At 43.9% G+C, this 24,271-nt stretch overlaps 1 protein-coding gene across 3 annotated transcripts in view; it reads right to left on the reverse strand.

The window, feature by feature from the left end:
* The window catches only part of arfgef3 (ARFGEF family member 3), a 44,386-nt gene that overhangs the window by 19,158 nt on the left and 957 nt on the right, over positions 1-24,271 (reverse strand). Inside the window, exons 2-19 of one of the 3 annotated variants that reach the window (XM_076286072.1) lie at positions 23,000-23,051; positions 20,539-20,620; positions 20,025-20,153; positions 17,793-17,861; positions 14,479-14,601; positions 14,311-14,356; positions 12,720-12,804; positions 12,151-12,255; positions 10,960-11,299; positions 10,427-10,539; positions 9,083-10,068; positions 7,118-7,287; positions 6,523-6,688; positions 5,290-5,397; positions 3,899-4,120; positions 3,395-3,505; positions 2,572-2,722; positions 1,771-2,073 (exon numbers count right to left, since the gene is read on the reverse strand). In XM_076286072.1, the coding sequence (XP_076142187.1) occupies positions 1,771-2,073; positions 2,572-2,722; positions 3,395-3,505; positions 3,899-4,120; positions 5,290-5,397; positions 6,523-6,688; positions 7,118-7,287; positions 9,083-10,068; positions 10,427-10,539; positions 10,960-11,299; positions 12,151-12,255; positions 12,720-12,804; positions 14,311-14,356; positions 14,479-14,601; positions 17,793-17,861; positions 20,025-20,153; positions 20,539-20,620; positions 23,000-23,051 (3,361 nt within the window). Of the gene's footprint in view, positions 1-1,770; positions 2,074-2,571; positions 2,723-3,394; positions 3,506-3,898; positions 4,121-5,289; positions 5,398-6,522; positions 6,689-7,117; positions 7,306-9,082; positions 10,069-10,426; positions 10,540-10,959; positions 11,300-12,150; positions 12,256-12,719; positions 12,805-14,310; positions 14,357-14,478; positions 14,602-17,792; positions 17,862-20,024; positions 20,154-20,538; positions 20,621-22,999; positions 23,052-24,271 lie in introns of all 3 variants that reach the window. The other 2 variants (XM_076286073.1, XM_076286071.1) reach the window with 2 other exon arrangements.

Consider the following 24,271-nt stretch of genomic DNA (forward strand, 5'->3'; position numbering starts at 1 on the left):
TAAATAAAAAAAAAAAAGTTCAATTATGAGATTTGAACTCGGATGACAAAACTATAATCTGCATATTAACCTGATGCATATCACTGACCACCACTCTGGTTGGTATTCAGTGTTGCCTGATCATTTTGTATCCTCTAGTCCAGCCTATCCTTTCTAGAATTCAGTTCAATGAAACACACGCATTGAAATGCACACTGCAACAGGCAGGAGAAGCCTATAATGCAGACGTGCTGGTGACACGGGGGATACGCAGTTTTAAAGAGACGGCAATCGTCCCCCTCACTTTTGGCTGGGGATGTATAAAATATATGTCAACTTACAATGTTTGCCCTCTGATTTAGGCCTACTAACTTAATACCGTGAGACTGAAAGCTAATTACGTTCAAGTTCTTCTTAAAGGGACAGGCACTCAATTAGACATACACACCACAAATGTGATGACAATAAAGACAAATGTAGTCTAATAATTTAAATATCAATATGTAAATATAAATAACATAACTAAATATGTTTAGCCATTAGTATTTATGCAGATCATAAAATACTATACATTATTTAAAAAAGATATAAAGTTTATATGAATTCCAAAATATGAAATAGAAACCTATGACATAAGACATCACTTTCTATGTGTGTGTGTTTGTGTGTGTGTGTGTGTGTGTGTGTGGAGGGTCAATCAAAGTCTAGGATCACCACTGATGTGAATGATCATACAGCATTTAATATTACTGATGGCGTCAAGGTGGTGGGGGCCCCCAAATTAAATCAATTTTAAAAGTCGAACTTGAATGAATATGTTATCACTGTTGGTAACTCATACAATTAATTCAAACCCCATTGACCAATAGAGCACAGTAACAGAGTGACCTTACTCAGGCCCCCCTCACTTCTAACCAGCTATTACCATTGACACGCATAGATGGACTGCATCTATAAAAGTGTTTTATGTCTGCCCATACAGTATGTACCCAGGATTAAACTGATACCATCCACTTAGTGTACAATCTGTTAACTAAGGGGTTAAGTGCACATCTAATACAAGTGTTATTCTAGGACTCACTCTGGTGGTTTTAAGTCTATGCTCACAACTGCCATCTATTGGCCATTTGTTGGTAGTACTGAAAAATACTGCTGCGCAACAAGTCTTATGGTGCTATTGTTTTGCACACATCTTCAAATCAATCAACATGTGTAGGTCAAATTATGCAGTGGATTTCATTTTGTCCTGACATGACATATTCTAAAATAGAAGAATGTCCTTAAAATTACATAACTGATGGACTTACAGTTCAATTATTTAATACATTGTTCATTTAGTTTCATTTCTGTGTGAATGAGGTCAGGAATAAATGAGTGAATACTTATGGGAATATAATCACTACATATCATTCAGGTCTTTAAAAGAAAAGAGAAAAAAGCCAAGGACAACAAGAAAATGAGATAACAGGAGCTGACAGTGTTGATATTTACATGAGGCTGTAAAAAAAGATTCTCAGACTCTCAGAGCACACATTGTCTGGGGTGGGAAGATCAAAACTGACTATGAGAGAGAGAGACAATAAAAATGGACTGAGAGAGTAAAAGGAAACATTCATTTCATAACATTTAACCAGGAAATGGTAGTAAATCATAAAATAAAGCAAGGAAAGAATACCAAAAGAAAAAAAGAAAACTAGAGGAAAAAGCCTAATGTGAAAATAATATGGTAGAACACAAAGACAAACACCATGCCCTCCACTGCTCCAGCCCACACTGGCCACAGAGACTCACCTGTCGGCCTGCGTGGAGAGTGTACACACAGCTTTGGCTGCGCTGGGGCCTGTGAGCAGGCTCCCCCCTCTCAGCTCCAGACCTTTCCCGCGGCCGCCCTCCTTCAGCAGCTCGGGAATGGACAGAGGCTGGATGACCGGCTGACTCAGCCCCAGTCCCGGCTCCCTCTCGGGGCTGGGCTCGCCGTCTGGCTCCAGGCCCATGTCCACAGCCTGCTGGGCCTGCGTGATGGCCAGGTGGGGCTGGGCACTGCTGCTGTCGCTGAAGTGGGTGTGCTCCAGGGAGCTGATGTACTCCACCACCCTGCCCAGGAGCGCAAGAAACGAGACGTCTGTTGTTATAATAAACATTTCATCTGGAATGTCTGTCACTCGTACTAATGTCCACATACACTGTACAGACTTTGAAAAAGAGAGCTTGTTTACTGGTATGATAGCTAGCAGAAGAGGTGCTTCAGTGTCCCAAACACTCTCACCTGTCAGGAACACCTTAGGTACAAAGTAGCTTTTTGAACTCTTTCAATAATATGGAAAAAATCTATGTGGGAAGCCCTCTAAAAGATATTTACCTGTGAATATAAACTTACACAGTGGTCTATTCTATTATAAGACCTCAAGTCTTCAATATAAACAGTCTGCCTAACAAGAAAATAACGCCATATCTTCATGACATCGTCATGGTTTCTTCTCTTTTGCATAACAGTATAACCTAACCCCAAAGTGCTACCAACCTTTCCTAGAATGAATGACCACACAGGCTCTGTGGCACTGTTGCCGTGGCGATGCCTGGCGCTTAGCCTACCTGAAGACGTGAGGCCAGCAGTCCTGGTTGTGGCTTCCCATCTCCAGCCCCACATTGAGGATGGCGTCCATGCAGAGGACGTGGGCCGTGTGCAGACGAACGCCCTGCGGACGGGACATCTGCTCCAGCTTCTGCTCCATACGCTGCTTTACTGCAGAGGGAGTGAGAGAAAACATGGAGATGTGCATACAGTATGAAGACATGGAGTGTGTGTATGAAGACATGGAGATGTGTGTATGAAGACATGGAGATGTGTGTATGAAGACATGGAGTGTGTGTATGAAGACATGGAGTGTGTGTATGAAGACATGGAGATGTGCATACAGTATGAAGACATGGAGTGTGTGTATGAAGACATGGAGATGTGTGTATGAAGACATGGAGATGTGTGTATGAAGACATGGAGTGTGTGTATGAAGACATGGAGTGTGTGTATGAAGACATGGAGATGTGCATACAGTATGAAGACATGGAGATGTGTGTATGAAGACATGGAGATGTGCATACAGTATGAAGACATGGAGATGTGTGTATGAAGACATGGTGTGTTTATGAAGACATGGAGTGTGTGTATGAAGACATGGAGATTTGTGTATGAAGACATGGAGTGTGCATATGATCACAAGGAGATGTGCATATGAAGACATGGAGATTTGTGTATTGGGAGGTTTAACCATCTTGACCATGTAAGTTAAGGAGTGTGAGTAATCAGGTGTGAGTATGTGAGCCTCTGTGCCTTTGGATGTGCGGACATTTGTGTATATGTTTGTGTATGTGTGTAACTATGTACTGCACGTGTGTGTGTGTGTGTGTGTGTGTGTACCTTGAGTAATAGCATCCCCCATCTCTGTTGCCTCTCTCTCCTCCTTCTCTTCCTGGACACAGGAGGCTGCAGCCATCTGAGCAAGAGCTGATGCACAGTTGGCAGCAACACCTACACACACACACACACACACACACACACACACACATACACACTTATTCAGCGCTTTGATCACTCATACGTAGTTGCTCTAACACATTTTACATTTCACACATTAGAAATAACATCTGAATATTGTGTTAGGAATACTGCTGCTATGCCATTGGCTGACAGCCTGCCAAGGTGCACAACCTTGATATATCAGATCATTCCCCCATGCCGACAGGAAGTGCATCTAACTTTAAGTCTGATCTTTTATTCAGCCTTGACAAGAACAAATAACAGTATCATGAGATACATGAGAGTTTAGTCACAGATAACATAAGGTCACAGTGGCACATAGCCTTGGCGCGTTGCCGTGGCGGCGCGTTGCCGTGGCGGCGCGTTGCCGTGGCGGCGCGTTACCTAGCGCGCAGCTGAGGGTGGCAGCCTTGCGTAGGCCGTCCAGGCTGAGGCAGATGGCATCGCGCTCGCGCTGGCTCTGCTCCTTCACGCCCTCGGCACCGGCGCCCAGGATGAAGGCCAGGCCCTTGGAGCTGCCCGCCATGCGGCCTGTCAGGGGCGCCGACAACGTGTCGATCAGGTTCTTCCAGCAGCCCGTCAGGATGTAGCGCGCAAACACCATACCTGGAGATAGGTAAGATAACCAGTGGATACAGCTTTTCCAACCGCATAACCCAAAGGATTTCTGTGTGTCTGTCTGTGTGTATGCGTGTGTGATTATATTTTGAAAATACTAAAAATACTTTAAATGGAGCATGAAATCACTTTGTAAACCCTCCATATCTGTCTATTTAATCTATTCCTTCGTCAGTATACTGACTCTGTTGATTAAGTAGACAGTGTTTGAGAGCAACAGCTTTTCTCTGCCTACGAGACATGCCATAACCTGCAAACAGTCAACAGATCAACTGACCTGCCTGTTACATCTCATAGCCTAAATACTGTATCAGAGATGCACTCAAAAAGTCACAACTGAACTTGTCAAGTGGTACAAAGTCTCTCATTGTTGATGCATGCCCATATTGCTTGATATTGCACTGTGTAATGGTGTTGATCTGGAAGGATCTGGATCACGACATTTTTAATTGGGTTTTAAGTGCTAAATGGTGTTATAGTGATGCCAAGGGGCATAAGTATGACATCACAGTTGACATGTAGTTGCAACATGTCAATCAACATCAAGATTGAACGATTCAAGTTATCAAGAAACAGATTATTAAAGTTCTCAAGAAACTTGAGGTTGGTGTAAGAGGGAGTGTATTGTGTGTGTGTGTGCAGGCAACCTAGATGTTACTTATCTTGCACTGAATCATCTTCCTGAATCTCAATATTCTGATCACAAGAGGTCTGGACAAGTCAGCAACCATCAGAAGCTACATTCATTGTTATGATGTCATCACATCACCAAAAGTATTGGTTTTACCAAAAAATGTTGGCAGTATTTTTAAAAAAAATACAAAAATACACACCTATATATATATATAGTATGATACAAAATACAAAGCCATTTGCTTCAACCCAATAAAATACAAATTAGAAAATACTATTTTTAATTTAAAATACGCTTTTCAAATACATGTATATCATAAATATTGACCATCCCTGGGTATATAGATCTGTGTGCACATCTGTGTGTCCATGTGTATTTGTGGATGTGTGCATCTGTCTGTCTTTATTACATCAGTATGCAAGTGTGTGTGTGTGTGTGTGTGTGTGTGTGTGTGTGTGTGTGTGTGTGTGTGTGTGTGTGTGTGTGTGTGTGTGTGTGGATAAGGAGGGCTTCTCTAACCAACCTGCCATCATGGTGTCACTGCCACTCTTGTCACAGAGAAAGGGTGACTGTGTGGAGGCCTTGCGAATCAGCTGCCCCCCTATGGCACTGCTGCCAAGACCATCAATGTCTACAGAGACAGAGAGAGAAGGGAGAGGGAGGGCATGGGAAGGAGGGACAGAGAGAGCAAGGGAAAGGGCAAGAAGAGGAAGAAAATGAGAATGGAGTGAGAAGAGAGATGGAGAGAAAGTATGGGAGAGGGATACAGATAAAAACATAGAATGGCAACTGGACTGCATTTATGGTATATATATCGCTTTAAACGACTCCTCTGAGCACCCAAAGCGCTTTACAATATCATGCCTCACATTCACCCCTTCACACACACACCGATGGCTGAGGCTGCCATGCAAGGCGCCCACCTGCTCATGGGGAGCACTGGGGTTTAGTGTCTTGCTCAAGGACACTTCGACAGGGTCAGGAGGATTTGGGCTCGAACTGGCAACCTTCCAGTTGCTGGACAGCTCCTCTACCTCCTGAGCCACTGCCGCCCGCAGAAATTAGGAGACATCCAGACAGTAAACAATGGATCAATTTGCGGGGTGTTCCAAATTGTCTAGACAGGGAGGATAAGCCTTTCAAACATCACCTTTGTTTCCACTGGCCTTAGCAGTGCTTGTACTGTACTGATGTCTTGAATTTCCCCTTGGGTATCTATCTATCTATCTCTATCTATCATGTCAAGTTCTCTTAAACCAGTGGTTGAAAAGGTCATCCTAGCAGGCTAAGAAGAACACACTTTGATATCATGCCAGAGAAACGTAATTTCAAAAAGTATGCAAGCTCCTTTAACACATCTGTTACACAGTAGATAGAGCACAGCCTAAAATGAACACATGTCCAAGTTCATATTTTCCCTTAACACACGGGGCATTTAAAATGATGAAGAGTATGCTTCAAATAGAAATTTTGGTAAAACGACTAGAGGTCTTTGTTCCTTTAGAAGTTATGCATACCAGCTTTGATACCAAATTATTTTCCATATCTTTAGGAACATAAATATACATACATGCTCATGTTCTAAGATTTATGGGATACACACCCACATGAGAGCTGTTGAACAGTCATATAACACCACTTGCTGTATGGAGCAACATGCAATTAGCACTGTTTATTCATATCATATAATTTTTATCTACATGCTCTGGTTGTAGCTCATTAACAGATTCCAATGTAAGGGCCCGTGTTGAGTTACCTGTTAGCATGGTGATGAGGGGCAGGGAGTGCTCTTCAGGGGAGCCCCAGTAACCTGCCTCCCCCAGCAGGCTGCGCTCTAACACCTGGTGGTAGAGCTCCTCGATCCAGGCCTGGGAGAGGACTACCAGCACACCGCTGCTCTGGATCTGACGCACAAACTCTTTCTGTGGGGGAACAGATACTGTATGTGATGCCTGGGATCAAGGCATGGATGCTGGATGGCAGCACAGTGAGTGTAGATAAAACAGCGCTGTGTTAGTTCTGTTCAAAAAGGATTAGTTTTATCAAAAAGGCACTGTTGATGGCAGTGAAACAAATGCTGGACACTTTAGTCTCTGAAACAGCATTGTAATGATGCTATAGCATATGTTAATTGCAAGCAGGCATGTTACGCTATGAGTATGCACATGTCAGAGTCAAAAGGCACAATAAAAGTGCCATATTTTTAAGAAGTTTTTGTTGTTCCTCTAGAGAGGATGTCTTTAAAGTAAGTCTAAAGTACACAAAGCATACTATATAATACTCCCTAGTATCTATTCTATCTGCAAAATGTTCACTTGACAAACATGTATGTGTGGACCTGAAGTGCTGACCTGGGAAAGAGAGGCTCTCACCAGAGTGATCAGAGCAGGCATGGGTTTCCTGCGGTAGTAGTCGCAGCAGCAGAGCTTGAGGTTGAGCAGCAGGGCGTAGTAGGACACCAGGTAAAGGCCATCTGCGTTCATCAGGGCCTGACAGCTCAGGTTCTCACTGACCTCAAAGCCTGGAGAGTGGATACCCCCTGAGTAAGGAGGTGAATGATGGTAACAAGCTGCTCCAGTTCATTTAGGTATAACCTCAATTAAGGTTTCTCCACCAGAATTTAGCCTTAAAGGTTGTATCAGCGATTGCAGGCCCAAAAAAGGCCCAAACATTACATAACATTCATCTAATCTTTCCTAACCATCCACTAGCTTCCCGCCGCATAAGCAGGCCGTCAAAAAAATGCGTCTCTGTAGGCAGCTAAGGCTCTGAGATCTGCATACAAAAACAATTGCTACCAACAAGTGTTGCCAACCACCACCAGGCAAAATAAAGTGTTCCAACCAATAACCGACGAGATGCGCGTTCAGGAGAGTTTCAATTGCACGGGAGAGAGGGGGAGGGAGTAGCGAGCTAGCTCTCTGTTTTGTTTGAACGTCAACAGAAGTGACATTATCCCGCCATCGCTGATACAACCTTTAATTAATTAATTTAGTGACACAGTGAAAACTACTCTTTGATTAGGCTCCTTTAGAGATTTAGATCAAACCCTTGTGGTGACCTAAATCTCTAGGACTTTATCACCAGAATTATGTCAGAACTGCCTGAGTACATGAATAAGCAACCTTAAAAGCTCTGCAAATACACTGTAAAGAGAGATGATTTAGACAAAAGGCAAGGCATAAAAATAATAAATTCTAACCAATTTTGCCTTTGTTTTTGCTTACTAATTATTCTTTATTTTTAAATGATTTTACCTTGTGTTTTATGTTTTCTTTTTATTATGATCTTTACCTTTTGAACTATTCTTTGACTATATTGCCCTTCTATGCTTTTATTTGTTATTATTGTTTGGTTTTGTTTATGTAAAGCACATTGAATGACCTCTGTGTATGAAATGCGCTATATAAATAAACTTGACTTGACTAACCAATGTATGAATTAAAAATTAGAATACATAAAAAATAGTGAGTCCAGTACAGGATACTGTCCAGTATCACTCAGTATTAAGAACAGACTTTGAGTTCTCACCAACCCATCTGGACTCTGCTGTCTGCATCCATCCCAAATGCCACCCCTCTCCCCACCCCTCAGAGCAATTAGTCTGCGCTGAAAGGCAACGTCGACACATAATGGCAGGCTCGTCTGTGGCTGCCATGGCAACCACATTCACTCCTCATATCAAATGCTAATACGCTGTTTGCAAGTCCTTCTAGACAGCAGGCTCCTCAGCCTCAGTAAACACCAGCCTTCTGTCACTCATTTCATCACAAATGAGAGAAGAGGCTCGTGTGGACCTGGTCCAGATCTGGCCCAGATGTGGTCTAGTGTACGGTGCTACCTGCACAGGTAAACCTGTACTACTATTACTGTACTACTAAAAGGTGTAAAAGTGTGGCTTCAGAAAGTAAAAGTCCTACTATGAATTGGTTCTACCTGTTTCACTAGCTCATCTACCTGGCTGAGGAGTTGTACCAATCAGAATCAGATGGTTTAGTGAATGGTTGAAGCAAATATGTGGCAGGACTTTCTGAAGCCGGACTTCTACACCTCTGCTTGTACTGGTACTAGTATTAAATCACACCGATGCTAAGCCAAATCTATGCTGCTATCGGAAACTAAATGAAGCCCCCATGTTTGTGGGATTATTGAATGTTCTTAGAACAAATGATTGCTTAAATGATAGCTATGGAGCCCTGAGCCTAGGATTATGAAATACAAAAAAGTTTTACTCTCATAAAAACCAAGAACCACAAAAGGACAAGAGTGTACAGCTTCTGAAATGGAGCGGTCCCAAGTGCAGAGCTGTAAGTTACCTGCTTGGAGTCCGGAGCAGAAGGTGGAGGAGAAGTTCTGGAGTGTGCTGTCCACCTCGGCCGAGCTCTGCATGGTGAGGAGGCGCGGCAGCAGGCCGGCGAGCGACTGCACGAAGATGCGTGCGCTCTGCTGGTCGGCCTCCTGGTTCTTGAGCAGCTTGAGCGAGAGCGCGGCTGTGCGCAGTGAGCGATGGCCTGGGCAGTCGCGCGGCGTCTGCTCCTCGTCGGCCAGCGAGCCGTTGTCCGAGCCCATGTCCGACACGTCCGAGCGGCCCGAGTCCTTCTCGGCTGCCATGGAGTACTGGTCACACGAGTCAAACTCTGTGCGCGACAGGTCCTGTTCATCCACGCTGAAGTTGCTCTCGCTGTAGCGCGAACCACCACCACCACCACCACTGCCACCACCGCCCCCATGGGAGCGTGTGCGGGACTCCACTGACAGGAAGTTGGTGATGTCCGGGTAGGCCAACGCGTGGCTCCGCTGGACCACGTCCGGCGGCTCGGTGGCAGCCGTGGTGGCGGGGGCTGGCTCGCGTCCGGCCGCCGGCACCTCTGCATCGGGAGCTGTCCCACCGCACGAGGCTGCCGGCGATGCCAGCCGCGGTTCCTCCCCGCACTCCTCCTCCGGCGTGGTCTGTCCCATCTCCCCCTCCAGCGTGGTCTGGCCCGTCTCCGTGGTGACGCTGATGCTGATGTCGGGGCTCCGCTCGCTGGCGCGCGGTTCCCAGGCGGCTTGCTCGGCCGACAGGATGCGGCGCTGCCAGCGGAAGTCAGCCTCGTTCACCTCCATGGACTCTCGAGTGGACTCCGGACTGTCCTTCAGCTCGTCCAGCCGCCGCAGCAACAGACGAGCCTGCTCCGTTTGGAGCCCACGGCCCTGGCTGAGCTCGTCTAGCGCCCCCAACAGGGCACAGGCACACGAGACAGAGGAGTAGCACGCCTCGATGCCACCCTTCATACAGGCCTCCGTCATGCCATCCATCACCCTGATAACACCCACACAGCAGCACACAACAGAGACACAGAGAATTCCAGAACAAATTGTACAGTTAATCATGGACAAAAGGCACTGTGTGTGCAACAGTTGTGTAGAACAAATTATTTTGATTTTATATTTAAGAGAACACAGAGACATAAAGTAGATTTAAGACACTCAACAAGTAATATGCCTTGGGGGCAGGACTAGGAGATGCTGGGATCAACAGCAGAGCGCTGAATAGAAATAAAGCATGGCTCATTTTCACAAACCAAAAGGCACTGCTATTCAACGGTTTTTAGAAAAGTGCATCCATTTTTAAGTGCTTTTCAGCGGAGGGAGAAATGTGTGTCTGGCAGGGGGCTTACAGTTTGAGGAGGTCAAGATAGGACTTCCTCTTGGAAAAGGACCTCTTCCTGGTCTCTGGTTCAATGACACACGGACCAGCCAGGTCAAACAGACGCTGAGGACTACCAAGGATCTGCAGTACAAGAAAACAAAATAATGATCACATCCAGGTTTTCAGTGGCATTATGCCTCAAATGCAAATAACTTAACGATAAACACTTCCTGACTCTGGCTTTCATTCTATGTACTTGTGTCAAGCTGGTAAACTCTTTTGATAATAACTTTAGATGGCACATCAGTACAGACTGCTAGAAGCTTTCAATAAAGTGCCTACCAGTTGCAAAATCATCAAAGGAAAAGCATTTTGAGCAGAAAATGTGTGAGTTGCTATAGTTTTGCTATAGTGTTTCCGTGTGTATGATTCTCTGCTATAGTGTTGCCGTGTGTAATGTTCTCTGCTATAGTGTTGCCGTGTGTATGATTCTCTGCTATAGTGTTGCCGTGTGTATGATTCTATGTGTTTTGTCCCTCTGGCCTCCTGCTGACCCCTCACCTCCTTCATGATCTTGATGGCCTCCACGCGGTGCTGTGGCGGAGGGTAGAGCAGGATGCGGTGGTAGAGCGACTGCAGCACGGGCTTCATGGACTCCACGCAGCCCACCAGACGCACCAGCTCGGCCGCCACGTAGCAGATGGTCCGCACTACGGGCCCGATCATGGCCGGGGCGCTGGACGAGCAGCCTGAGCCGCGGCCCTGGTCTGTCACGCCCGCGCCGCCCCCGGACGCCGACATCTCCGACTCCTGCGCGCCCCCTCCCCCATGGGCGGAGGTGATAGTTTTGTCATTGACGGGGTTCCCCATGATCACCACCAGTGATGGACAAAGCTGTTTCCTGTGAGGGCGAGGGGAAACCCAGGGGTGGGGACTTTACTGATCAGCAGGGTTTCAGTCTGACTGCACCACTCTGGTCCTATCCCTCACACTCACAGTTCCCCTCTGGTGCTTAGGTATGAGCTACACCAGGCGCGTAACTGAAGCGTTCCGTTCGCGACACGTAAAATCCATTTTAAATGAATGGTCTATTTTTTTCTAAACGTACGTGCCGCTATCACGTCTGGTCTAGCTACTTCCATTGATTATAGTGGCAGCTAATTGTTGCAGCAGACGCTACACGAACAGAACACTTCAATTACGCGTGTAGCTCATACCTTAGTGTCTAAAGATGTGCATTTAGGCCATATGTGGAGAAGACACACATATACACAACGCACTGGATGTGCATAGTACAACGCATTGGATGTGCATAGTGGGTGGTTTGTGTGGTTCTGTTAACAGTCTTCTGGTTCTGTCTGTCTATCTATCTATTCTGAGGGTCGGTTTTATGTGTCCTTATAATATGTCTCCATTATCTCTCTCACTCTTCCTGATAACTGAGAGGGACTATGTTGGAATGATCTCATTCTCAGTGCAGGGTAATAAAAACATGATGACCCTCCTGGGTAAGACCATCAGCTGGGGTAGCTGCATTAAAGGAGTACTCTATAGATCAGTCTAAAGGAGTCTAAATAGATCAGTCATGTACAGCCATAGAGACTCTGTCTGGCTCATGCTGTACATGAATATTTATAAAAATGAACATGTTATATACAACAGTTCTACCATTAGCATGTATTGTAGACACTGCTGTATGTTATGAAAGTAATAAAAGTAAAAATAAAAACAAAAACAAAGTGTGTGTTTTACCAGACGAGATCCATGAAGCCGCGGTTCAGGTGCATTGTGGGAGGACAGCTGCTGAGCATGGACAGAATGCACTCCAAATAGAGTAACTGCAGCAGCTGGTTCTCACTGCAAATAAAGCAAAATCAATCTGTCTGTGTAAAAACAACTACTTCCCAGGGCATAAAACAATGACAAAGTGCAGGCAGACCGAAGAAAAGACCACACACGACCACACACACACACACACACACACACACACACACACACACACACACACACACACACACACACACACACACACACACACACACAAACAAAGACACACACACACACACACAACTAATTACTTACACTAACTAACTACTACAATACTGGTACTTGGAATGTTTTTGTAAAAATGACTGAGCAAGATCAACAAAAAATGTGAACCTTTCTGACACTTTCTGAAATGGTCATCTATCATGTCATGTTCATCAACGGATGTTCACTGAATAGGGCAACTCTGAGACAGTGTGCAGGCTCAAGCTGAGAGACTACAGTAAGACTGTGTTATGTAAGCACCAGAGGTCAATGGTGTTAGCACTGCTTACTTGCCAACTCCTTCCAGCTTTTCACAGAATACCGTGAGGACAGTCACGACATCTTCGTACAGTGCTTCAGTGGTGGGGGAGAGATCTGGATCACATAAAAACACAAGCACAAGCAGTATTTCAGTATTTGCCTTGTTTTACATGCAACATTTTCCCTACTCAGTATTGATGGCGAATGGCGGCAACTGACTACCAAGTACACAGCCCCTCATGAATAATTTATTCCTAGAATGGTCAACTCCTCCATTGCCATATGTGCAAACTTCCCCTGGAGTATAACAATCTCTGTTTCATGCATTTAGCTGAGAGTTTTTAATTGAGGGTTGGCGGATCTACAGATTTGGACTGTGTAAGTGCTCCTGCTTTATTTCCTCTCAGTTTGATGGTGATGGTCTCTGTCTCCTGGCCTTCACAAGATGAGATTTGTAGACTGGGTTCACTCACGCTCCCCTGAATGTGGCCATTATCAGCAGCAGAGGAGTTATTTCTGCTGCGTGTGTTGAGGTGAGAAGGGGGCTGCCGAAGGCTATTTGTATATAAATCATATCAACCTCTCAGTGGCTCGATAAAAGATATGAATGCTATTTACCTCAGTGTTTTCTCAAGCCATATTTCACCAACACCCCCCTACAAGTGGCGTGATTATCACTTACTGCTACTGCAGGCAACATACACCCGTGAGCTATTAGCACACATTAGTACACATAGCTCTGCCAAGCTCAAGCTCACCTTGTTTGCTGCTCATTAAGCAAGTGAAATCTGAGTCAGGGACTTACAGTCTTGCTATAGCTGGACGTATGCAGTGTAATAGCCAAACAAGCAAAATCGTCCTTTCCACATAAACTAGTTGTGACTGTGATACGATTATATGAGAGTTGTTATGTTGTATCATCATAATATTGTCAGTATTGGTAAGGAATCTACATTAATCCCCACTCTTTCTTCTTTGCCTCTAAAACGGGCTGTCGCTGACTTCTAGATGCCATTGGTGTGAAAGGTCACTGTGAGAGACAGAACACAGGTGCCCAGATAGCATCTGACGAGGGAAATGATACAGCAACGGATCTGCAGCCTCAGCACCAGACCTGAACAGGATCGAATCCAGGGTAGCTGCTAAGTACACATGCGCTACAGGATATACTGTAGGCACAAAGGAGTAACAGCAGTACAGAAGGCTATATGCAGCAGATACACAACAAAACTAAAGTATACTGCATGAGTGCACACGATCAACAGTACTACAAGTGATCTAAAGCTTGTACAGACATAGAACTGTAACAACATTGTGTAACTACACAGAACTGTAACAACACTGTGTAACTACATAGAACTGTAACAACACTGTGTAACTACACAGAACTGTAAAAACACTGTGTAACTACACAGAACTGTAAAAACACTGTGCAACTACATGTGATCTTGACTACCGTAATTTCCCAACTATTAGCCGCGGCTTATACAATGATTTTGCAAAATTTCTTCAGCTATGAGGTTAATACACAGGAGCAGTTAATATGGTATTAATATGGTTTTGTTTTTTTAACTTGCATAAAACACGGTCCTGCGGTTTATACACTGGAAATTACTGTACCTTTTCGCTGGGACAGCTGTGCTGGTAGGTCTTCCCCATCTACTCCCTGTATGAATAGAAGTACAAATGTATTTATTTACATCAAACACATTCCACACAATCCACATAATTTTTCAGTGTGTGTGTGTGTGTGTGTGTGTGTGTGTGTGTGTGTGTGTGAGTACTCACCACCCCTTCTTGTCTGTGGCGCAGCTGCAGTGTCAGATCTCCCAGTATCTGACTGAGTGTGGCTCGGATAGCTGTGTTGATGCTTCTCTGGTGGCAGCTGGACATGTAGGTCTCTATGCACACCTGTGGAGCACCATGACAGAGCACCGCAGGGAATCATTTGAGATGCTTACTGCCACTCCTATGGCTTTATGGGTGACAAGTGACAACAACATATTTATACAATAAGAATGTTTTAAATAAGATTATATAATGCATTTTTATGTGATAAGAACATTTAGAATTTTAGATTATATAATGCACTTTCCCATGTGCCATGCCAGCTGTGAGTCTTTTTGGATATCCCATTCATACAATATGAATTCATACATTCATCATGATTGCACCTGCATGACAGCTACAAGACTATACTGAGTTTTATCTGACATTATTATTTAATCTGAAATAAAGTTCATCCTACTCAGTTTTCAGGGCATAGTGAAAGTAATATCTCTAGGTGGGTTTACATGGACACTTTCATTCCCATTAGAATCAGAAAAACGGCTCAATCAGAATAAAATGACACATATAAACACCTTGATCGGAATAAAAACGCAGATCCGATTAGAATTTTAATCGGAATGAAAGGGGTGGTGTAGCCTACTCCGTTCCTATTCCGATTGAACAGCCATATTTTCTCAAGGAAAAGTAAAGCAACAACGGCTATTCTGATCAAAGATTCTAGAGCGCGTGTAAGACCTGATAGTTTAATCATAATGACAAATAAAACTGTCCGTATAAACGCACCTAATGTCATAGTTTAGATTCTAAAGAGTACAAATAAGGATGAGATGTGGCCTAATATTTTCACTGTATATCAAATAACAGCTAATAACAGTATCTGATAAATAACAAAATACATTTCTCCCTAGGACATATGACTTATATGACAGCAGGAAATGATTTCTGGCAGGTATGAATCAGAGATCTGGACCCCAGGGATGGTGGCTTTAGCTTCCACACTGTGTAATGGAGTACTGAGGGGTCTGCCAGAGGATCACTGCCTTAGAGCTCAAATCTCATCAGCACAGCCTGCAGTCAAGCCAACCTCCTGGTTCTGCATCTCGGGAATCGGTCTTTCGGAAATAGAGTCCTTAACATTTCCTTACAATATATTCACCTACATGTCCTCTAAACCATGCCGTAGATCATAGCATCTGCAAATAACATGACTGAAGGGGTTTCTATTTTGTTGGTTACAGATGCTGAGGAGGGCAGAAGGAATGCATTGCAGTCAGAGGAGGAAAAAAAGAACAATCAACTTCCATTAAAAGCATACTAAGCCTTGAGTTCTCCTGGTCCTAGGCTTTGTGGTGTCTGCTAAAACTGTCTTTTAAATCTCATAACAGCAATAAAACAATCTAAGACATACCCTGTTGATAGAGTAGTCTGATTGAGCCAGCACCAAACCTACCCTCTGCGGCTATGCTACCTTAAGTGAACCCAACAGCTGGGTAAAAGTATGATGTTCATTTCACTCGTCTCTGAATTTGGTCAGGATCATAAATAATAATGCTCAAAAATGTTTAATTTAACACAAAACATTACAGCCGTCTTAAAAGAAGTGATTAATTTTCCTTTTTGTGATTTTGTGAGTCATGATATTCTGTATAAAGTGTTGCTACTGCTGCTTCTACAGTCGAGCTGAAGACGTGCAACAAGAATCTGCTATCACACATTGCTTCATACTCATACGCATTTCTGTCTGGGCAAGCCAGGCTATGCCACGTAGTTTCGAATCCTCTCCCTGCTTTGGTCATGGAGAAAGCAGTCTAAGTTGTGGCATCGGTGGCTGTTTCCATGGACACCGAGGCAAAGAATCATAAGGGCAGGTGAAAGACACCTTGTTATAAATGTTTTTTCCCCCTCGTTCCTTCCTTCAGGCCGATGCTGGGATTAGTCAGCGATTGTTTTGACGCAAATGCGCCTTGCTGACTCAGGTATGAGTCATGTACTGAGAACCAAGACAGTAAGGCCAAACCAGTTACATGCATAAAATGAGACCAAAATAAATGATCTGTAAATCATTAGGCCTTGTTGAGAGCTTATTTGGGTAGACATTCATGGAAAATCCATAGTTTCTATTTCACATGCTGTATACTATATGCACTCATTCAATTGACTTTTAATGATTAATTAAACGTGTCTCGGTTTTACATATACAGTGCTCCTTGACCAGATTCAGGTCATCCTTTGCTGATTAACATATTCTGGTCTAGTGACAGTAAGTGAATAACCAATGCCAATTATATTAAAAGAATGAACTTAGAATAATCAATGCCAAAATGTTGAAGAATGAACTTAGAACATTATCATACATTTCTGCTCACATTCTCGTTCTCTCTCTGGTTTTACTGAAGTGCTCCTTTAATGACAGAGACTGTGGAAGACTGACTGAAATTGAACGGAGAAGCAAAATAGAGGGATCTGAAAGAGAGAAAGATAGCTTGGGACTGTGTGTGTGTGTGTGTGTGTGTGTGTGTGTGTGTGTGTGTGTGTGAGAGTGTGAGTGAGTGTGTGTGTGTGTGAGAGTGTGAGTGAGTGTGTGTGTGTGTGTGAGAGTGTGAGTGAGTGTGTGTGTGTGTGAGAGTGTGAGTGAGTGTGTGTGTGTGTGAGAGTGTGAGTGAGTGTGACAGACAAAAGAGAGATAGAGATGATGGCCTAGCATCTGTCTTTCTTCAGCTGGGAACAGAGGTAGGGTATCCAGGGTGACTGGACGATTTACACCTCCTAATGTGTTTTTATGAGCAGGTAATGGATAGCCTGTAACACCTCCCAGTATAATATCGGAGCAGAACAACACACCACTCCTGTGCACACAGAAAAGGGCTGCAGCGGAGCCTTACGCAGGCATAAACGATGGCATCGATCACCACTGAAGGGCATTCTAGGCACCGCCGCTTATAACTGAAATGCAAAGAAGCTAACAGCGAATAATGAAAGGTGCTAACGACAATATGATGAATGGCTAGGGTCTCCTGGAGGGCTTTGCCGCAGTACATAAACAGATAGACAAAACACACAAATACACACACACACACAAAGAGAGAGAGACAGAGAGAGAGAGAGAGAGAGAAAAAAAAAGAGAGATACACACACCTTCCTGCTGATGAGAGGAAGATTTTGTTTGAACAAGAATTTGCGCACAACCACGATATGACTTTGTAACATCAATAGGGAAACTAGGGGAGCCTATCGAGCGCTCCTTCTCTCTCAGCCTCTCTCTGTTCGTGCTGATGATGAGTCATCCATGTGTGTCTGTAGCCTGTCCTTACCTCAGCGATCTTCAGGATGGAGTTGCCTTTGATCTCGAACGTGGACGAGTATGTAATGCAGAGCAGTACCTGTGGGAGAGGGGGAACATAGACCTTAAGATGAGAGGGAACGCATGACATGGCTTCTACACAGGCAGCAACAACACAACCAGCCTCTAACCAGCACAGCCTAGCCTAATGAGAACACTCTCCCCTACACACCTACGGCCTGGTTACTGCTGACTGCAGAGATAATGATGCTCACTGATACTACCACTATATAGATAAAAGATCATTTGATTTGGAATGGAAAGTGACTTGACGAAGCCACTGTTTCAATTGAACTCGAGCGTATCTTCTCTCGAGAGTCTCGTGGGAGAAAAAAAGTGCTCCTCCAGAGTCTCATTCGCTTACCAGGCTAAACACAACAAAATGGCTGTTAGCATTTGAACTGCTTTAATAAAATGATTGTGCTACTTTGAGTGTCCAACTTAACACACTTTAAAGCTCTTCTGGGACCCTATCTCTCTCTCTCTCTCTCTCTCTCTCTCTCTCTCTTTCTCCCCTATTCCAGAACACACTAATGAATGCCTTCCGACTACACAGGAGGAACACAAAAGAAAAAGCATTTCAGCTACCACAATAGCAGACCTAACAGAGGGTACTGGTATTAGAGAGCCTGAGAAAAGAGAATAAATCTAACTCCTGACATAAGTGTACTCCTAAGCCAGAAGGACAATGGGACACTCGCTTGGTAAAGCACGAGAGCCAGGCACAGTCATCAATCCATGTCTCATATGCATTGTTAAAACCAACATGAGCTAACCAGAAAAAAATCCAGTAAAAGATTAAATCAATAAACACACTGGAGGGGGAGCATGCATCTGAGGATAAGACAACATTGTTCAGAGTAAAAAGCCAACCCTTTCCTTTCTCTTCGGTTATTTCATTATACCACTGTGTGTGTGTGTGTGTGTGTGTGTGTGTGTGTGTTTGTGTGCATTCTGTGTTACACTGAGTCTTCACAGCTACAAGCATCTGTGAGCAACACTGCCTGGCAGCCGGCCCAGCATCGGTTCTGCATTCAGAAGGTCTGTTCCTGTTCTTCACACAACCAGAGCAACACGGAACATCCCAGCTGGTGCACTAAACACTGACAAACCTCAGGGCAGTCCCACTGATGGATCCTGAGGACTGTGATGGCACATGACTCTGATCTGTGCCAGAACTGGTCCAGAGTCAGTGGCTATCTTAGGAAGACTGACTGTGGGAGACTGACTGTGTAAAAATGCCATTTTCAAGATACAGTATATATGTCCAATTTACCAAAAGCCAAAATATGACAGTCCTAACTGTCTCACTTTCCCAATAGCAAATAGTAATTTATCAGGACATGGCTATTGAGAAAGCATCCTTTTCCTGTGCATAAAAAGATGTTAATGACACAAAGAAGTACCAGCAAAGCTGGATGCTGTCAAAAACACAACAAGGGAGGAATATTATTTGTGTCTAAATTATTGATTAAAAAAAAATGATTTGAGGTGAAATGAGGGGGTGTGCATAAAGAAACTGGCATCGATGCAGTATGAAGATCAGCTCTATCATTCTGAGGTCCATGGGGGCAAGTGTGCTCTTAGAGGACTCAGTAATGCTGTTTGTACCCACACAGTCAAAGGCCACTGTTGCTGCTGTTGTGATCTAGAGACAGTGGCCTTTTGTTGTGTGATGATGTCAGCACACAGCCATCTTGGACTGACCTTTGTGGCCTCCACCTGCTGGTGGTATAATGATGGCTAAAAAAGCAATACAGTGACATTTGACTGTGGTATCAGGGCTAACTACTAAAACAATACAATAATGCTGAATGTAATGCAGAATCCTGGTATACACATGTGATTCTTTCTTGACAACTCGTTGTTAAGCTTATTATGAGAAAACCTACAAAGAGTTCACACAACACAACTTCAAAATATTGGCTTCTCAGTTGTCAGTCTATATTGACACACATTGTGTGCCTTGATGATGCACCCTTTGTGTTACATGCTGTTTGGTTGTACTTGCAGTGTGAGGCTTTTCTGTAAAAACATCATTACACTCAAATCTTATAAGTCACGACTAGAGCACAGTGGCTGTGTAAAGTGTACTGAAGGACAGTATTCATGTGTAGTATTGAGTGCTGTTGTGTGCAGTGTGGTGCAGTGTGGTGTTGTGTTGCCGTGACACCTGCCACTTCCCCACCCGTCTGACACTGACCTTCATGACCTCCACCTGCAGGTCCTCGTGAAGGGTGGGCGTCACCTTGACAGCATCCAGCACCTGATTCAGCAGCTGCTTCTCTGGAATCTCGGTCTCTCCAACGATAAAGCGGTCCTCACAAAGGATCTACGGGAGGAGATGGAAAGATGAAGATGGAAATCAGTAAAGGAATAAAGAACTTGGAGAGAGGGATAATTGACTGAAGGAAACAGACGAAACAGAGAGGCGAGGGAATCCAGGGCAAGTAACCTAGTACCTCGTGAACACGGCCTCCATAACAGTATAAAGCAGAGGCATTTCTTTCTCTCTGATCTGTCCGGAACAGTTACAACTCAGTAAAATATCTTGGAGTTCTCAGGAAACCAAACACTGCCTTTAAGAGATCACATTTTATCTCAGCACTTCTGCCTGGTAAAGCCCCACTCTGTGGATAAACCTCTTTGTGTAAGGGTGCAGTGTTGCAGTGTAAAATGGAAACAGAGGAGGTGGCTGGGTGTTAGGAGGCCTTCACCTGTATACCGGTGAGGGCGGTCTGTGCCAGCTTGGTGTTTTTGGACTCCAGTGCCAGCCGGAGAGGTAACAGGCATCTTGCTCTACACAAAACAAACAAGCAAACAAACAAACAAATAGGCATATGAGAACACAGGCCATACAACCATAGAAGAAGAGCATGTGGAAACACAGACCTGGGGCAGGCCTTGAAGAAAGACCAATGGACGAGTACTTGTTACGTTTCATATCAGTAGAAATGACACAACAAAGAGGTCAAAAGTATAGAGGTAACACTGTACCTAGGGTAAAAAAAAAACTCCATTCAGGAAATGTAATAGCTCTGCAGTGCAGGCATTACTAGTTTAATCATTTACACTAGAGACGTTAACTTCAGCTTTCTTTGACTTGCTGTTAATGCTTTTTTCCTGACAACCTCTGCAGGGAATTTTTGCTTGAGTGCCCAAAAAGTGACTTGATTAGGATGCCTTTGCCGCTGATGAGCACAGAAATGCAGAGGCTTTGAAATGTGATGAGCATAAGCAGTGAAGAATTGGGAAAAAGGATCATGCCAAAACTGCTTATGTGAGGCCTCACCCGACCCCAGTTGTGTCAGATTCAGCTGTGCCACATCACCATCAAACCTCACTGAATGATGTTTTCCTGTTTCCTGATATCCACGCCCACAATGGCATTTTTTGTTTGTTAACCTTAATCATTTTTATTTCTCTCTGAGAGCCCTGTGAGTAGTTTTATTGTTGTGGGATCATATAGACACCATAGCAGCTAGTAATCAAGGATCTTTGATAACATACATTTCAACCCCTCCTTTGTTCAAAATGGCCAACAACTATGTCCACAAGGACAACATGATACACATGACATTGAGACAGTCATAACAGATAATTACTCGCCTAAATGATTCAAAGAGGAACACAAGGGGCAGGATAAGGAAGTTAGCACTTGATTGCAAGGCCAGGATGATTTAGAAAGTGTCAAGCCCTCTCAGTCTGCTTTAATCGGTGATAATGTATTCTCTACATGACAGCAGGGGGTGGGGCTCGTTTCCTTACCTACTGTGTGGCTTCTCAAGAGACTGTGGGCCATACATCTTTATGTTATCACAGACAAACCTGACATCAATTTGAAGATAAGAGCTCTCTGATGGTCAGTGCATCCTATTTGAAAAAAAAAAACAATCTTCATTTTGTCCAAAACAAAGTTGACCTCATAGCTGTTTTGTCACATTTTGCTACTTAGCATAACAGTAACAGAGCAGTTCATAAATGAAAAATACAGACAACAGATAACTACAGATACCTCTTATTAGGTGAGATGACTGAGATTGCATGCTAGTGGCGTACTCAAGTGACAAGGATGCCCAATCATGATGGCCAATCATTGCCAATGCCACAACTCAGTGGGCTAGAGAATCCTTTATCTAGAAAAATAACTCTGGGTCTAAGCTTCTCACAGGCTGCTTCCCAAGACAGGAGTGCAACTAGAGCTGGCTAATCACCCTTGACATAAACAAACCTAAGAACATCTTGGCTGAAAATAAGGTCGCCCAAACGTTAACTACTTTAGTTCTGAGTTTCTTACATGGTAAGGTAAGGGTTGATAAACAAAATTAATGTGTTGGTGACAAAGGTTTTGCAACAAAAAGAATGCGTGCTGCTTAGCTATTTTTAATATGCAATGAAATGTGCACTGATCTACAGTAGGATCAGTTGCAGTTGAACTCTAAACACACAGGAGACTGTGAACTGATTGATGAGCAAAGATGTGTAAACTTGGCTGGGTCACACTCACGTCCTTGTCTAATACGGGACACGACAAATGCGGGACACAGGGAGTCCCTGTGTGCCTGAGGCTCACTGTAGTGTTGTAGTGAGCATCTGAGGGGATCTCAGCCTCCTCTAGGCCTACTGTATGTCTTATATAATATCATCTTCACAGAGCAATGAGTTTGTCCCTGGGGTCACTTGCTCAAGGTGAGGTGCATAAATGGATGTACTTTTCCTTTGCTCGATGCTGTGATACTGCACAGGTGTGCGTGCGTGCGTGCGTGCGTGTGTCCGTGCGTGCGTGTGTGTGTGTGGGATAGAGGGAGGTCTGAGAAAACGAAACTGCTACAGTGAGGTCAATGCAAAAAAGGAAGCAGAATAAATAAAGGAGTTTGTGAAAAACAGAAACTACTGTACCTATAATAGCCCCACTTTAACGCCATGTGGTTCATTTACACAAATCAAATCATTGATAGAAAGTGAGTTACTGTGGACTTATGAGAAATGATGCGTTGTGGCCAACTTGGCACCATGAATATTTCATGGGGAAGAGATCCAGCCATTGGTGTGGCCACACAGGCCCGTCTGCACTATGCATAACAAATTAAATACATACATTAAGGCCAGGCAAAGCAGGCCATTTGTCATTGTTACAATCAGCTGCTGTTTCACCACAAAACAGATCCAGCTTCTTACCGGAGCTGAGATGGCAAGATCTTGACCGAGCCAGTTTGGGCTTCAAGTGTTTCTGGTAAGAATTGAAAAGAGAAAAGACAAGAATTAAATGTTGAGTAACAAACAAAAAAGTACAAGTTGTAAAGACAGACATAAATCAATTTTGACCATTTAGAGTAAGTTTGACCTATTTGTAGTAGCCTTTTCATTTAGTCATGTGTTTGTTGACATGGAGAATCTTCATTTGACGGTCACTACCTGCTCTTAATGCAAGAAAAACATGGATAGCAGTAGCTTACTCTTTAGTACCAAGATGGTGGCTGGACTTTGACAATGATCTGGCAATCCCTAAGCTGTGAACTAATCTATGAACATTTCAACAAGTTGAGAGCACCCAAAATGGTGGTATGGCAAAAATGAATGATGGCTTGTGTCCCCCTTTGGCCATTTGAGAAGATGTGTTTTAGATCTGGCCCACAGCAGTCCAGTCCAATCCCCCCACCTGCCTTAAGCCAAAGGGAAAAGCTGCACTCCACCTGATGCAGGCCACCTCGGACCACACGGACTCTCCAATCTCATTTGCATACAGGTGAAGGCCGGTTGGAGGAAAGTGTGTGTGTGTGTGTGTGTGTGTGTGTGTGTGTGTCTGTGTGTGTGTGTGTGTGTGTGTGTGTGTGTGTGTATGTATATGTGTGTGTGTGTGTGTGTGTGTGTCTGCCCCCACATTAACCAGGTATGATCCCTCCCAAGGGAAGAGCCAGATTCAGTACAAGGGGCTGCCAGACTACAGACAAGAACCACAAGGCTGACGGAGCGAGGTGACTCATTAGATGGTGGTGCTGTGTTGGCTAAAGGTGGATGGCCGCCAGGATAATAAACCTATGTGGAAATAAGCATGACAACGGGATGATATTAACTATAACAAAACAAAATGGCCGTTGAAACATCATCTGAGAGCAAACGTCTCAATAAATTAATTTGTGCACACAGATATTACACCAGACAGGAGTCAAACACAATCCATCAAGGGATTCCAACCACAAAGACACCACAACCCACTGGACAGTTTGTTTATTGTGCACTATCATTGGTATTGTGTATTATTGTGTTAATGTCCTCACACACGAAACTGAAATAACTAATTTAATATTTAATGGTAGACATGTGTAGCTTGACTGCATGATGTGTTGACCTGTCTATACACAGAAAGCAGGCTGAACATTTTGTGAAAATATGGGTGAGTTAAAGACTGTAAAAGAAAAGTAAAGGGACTGGTAAGGTACAGTAGGCCTA

This window comes from Alosa pseudoharengus, unplaced genomic scaffold (assembly GCF_046254945.1).
Source record: "Alosa pseudoharengus isolate Yale_2024_CS ecotype anadromous, Long Island Sound unplaced genomic scaffold, YU_APseudo_1.1 YU_APseudo_1.1_scf_15, whole genome shotgun sequence".
Classification (NCBI taxonomy): Eukaryota; Metazoa; Chordata; class Actinopteri; order Clupeiformes; family Clupeidae; genus Alosa; species Alosa pseudoharengus.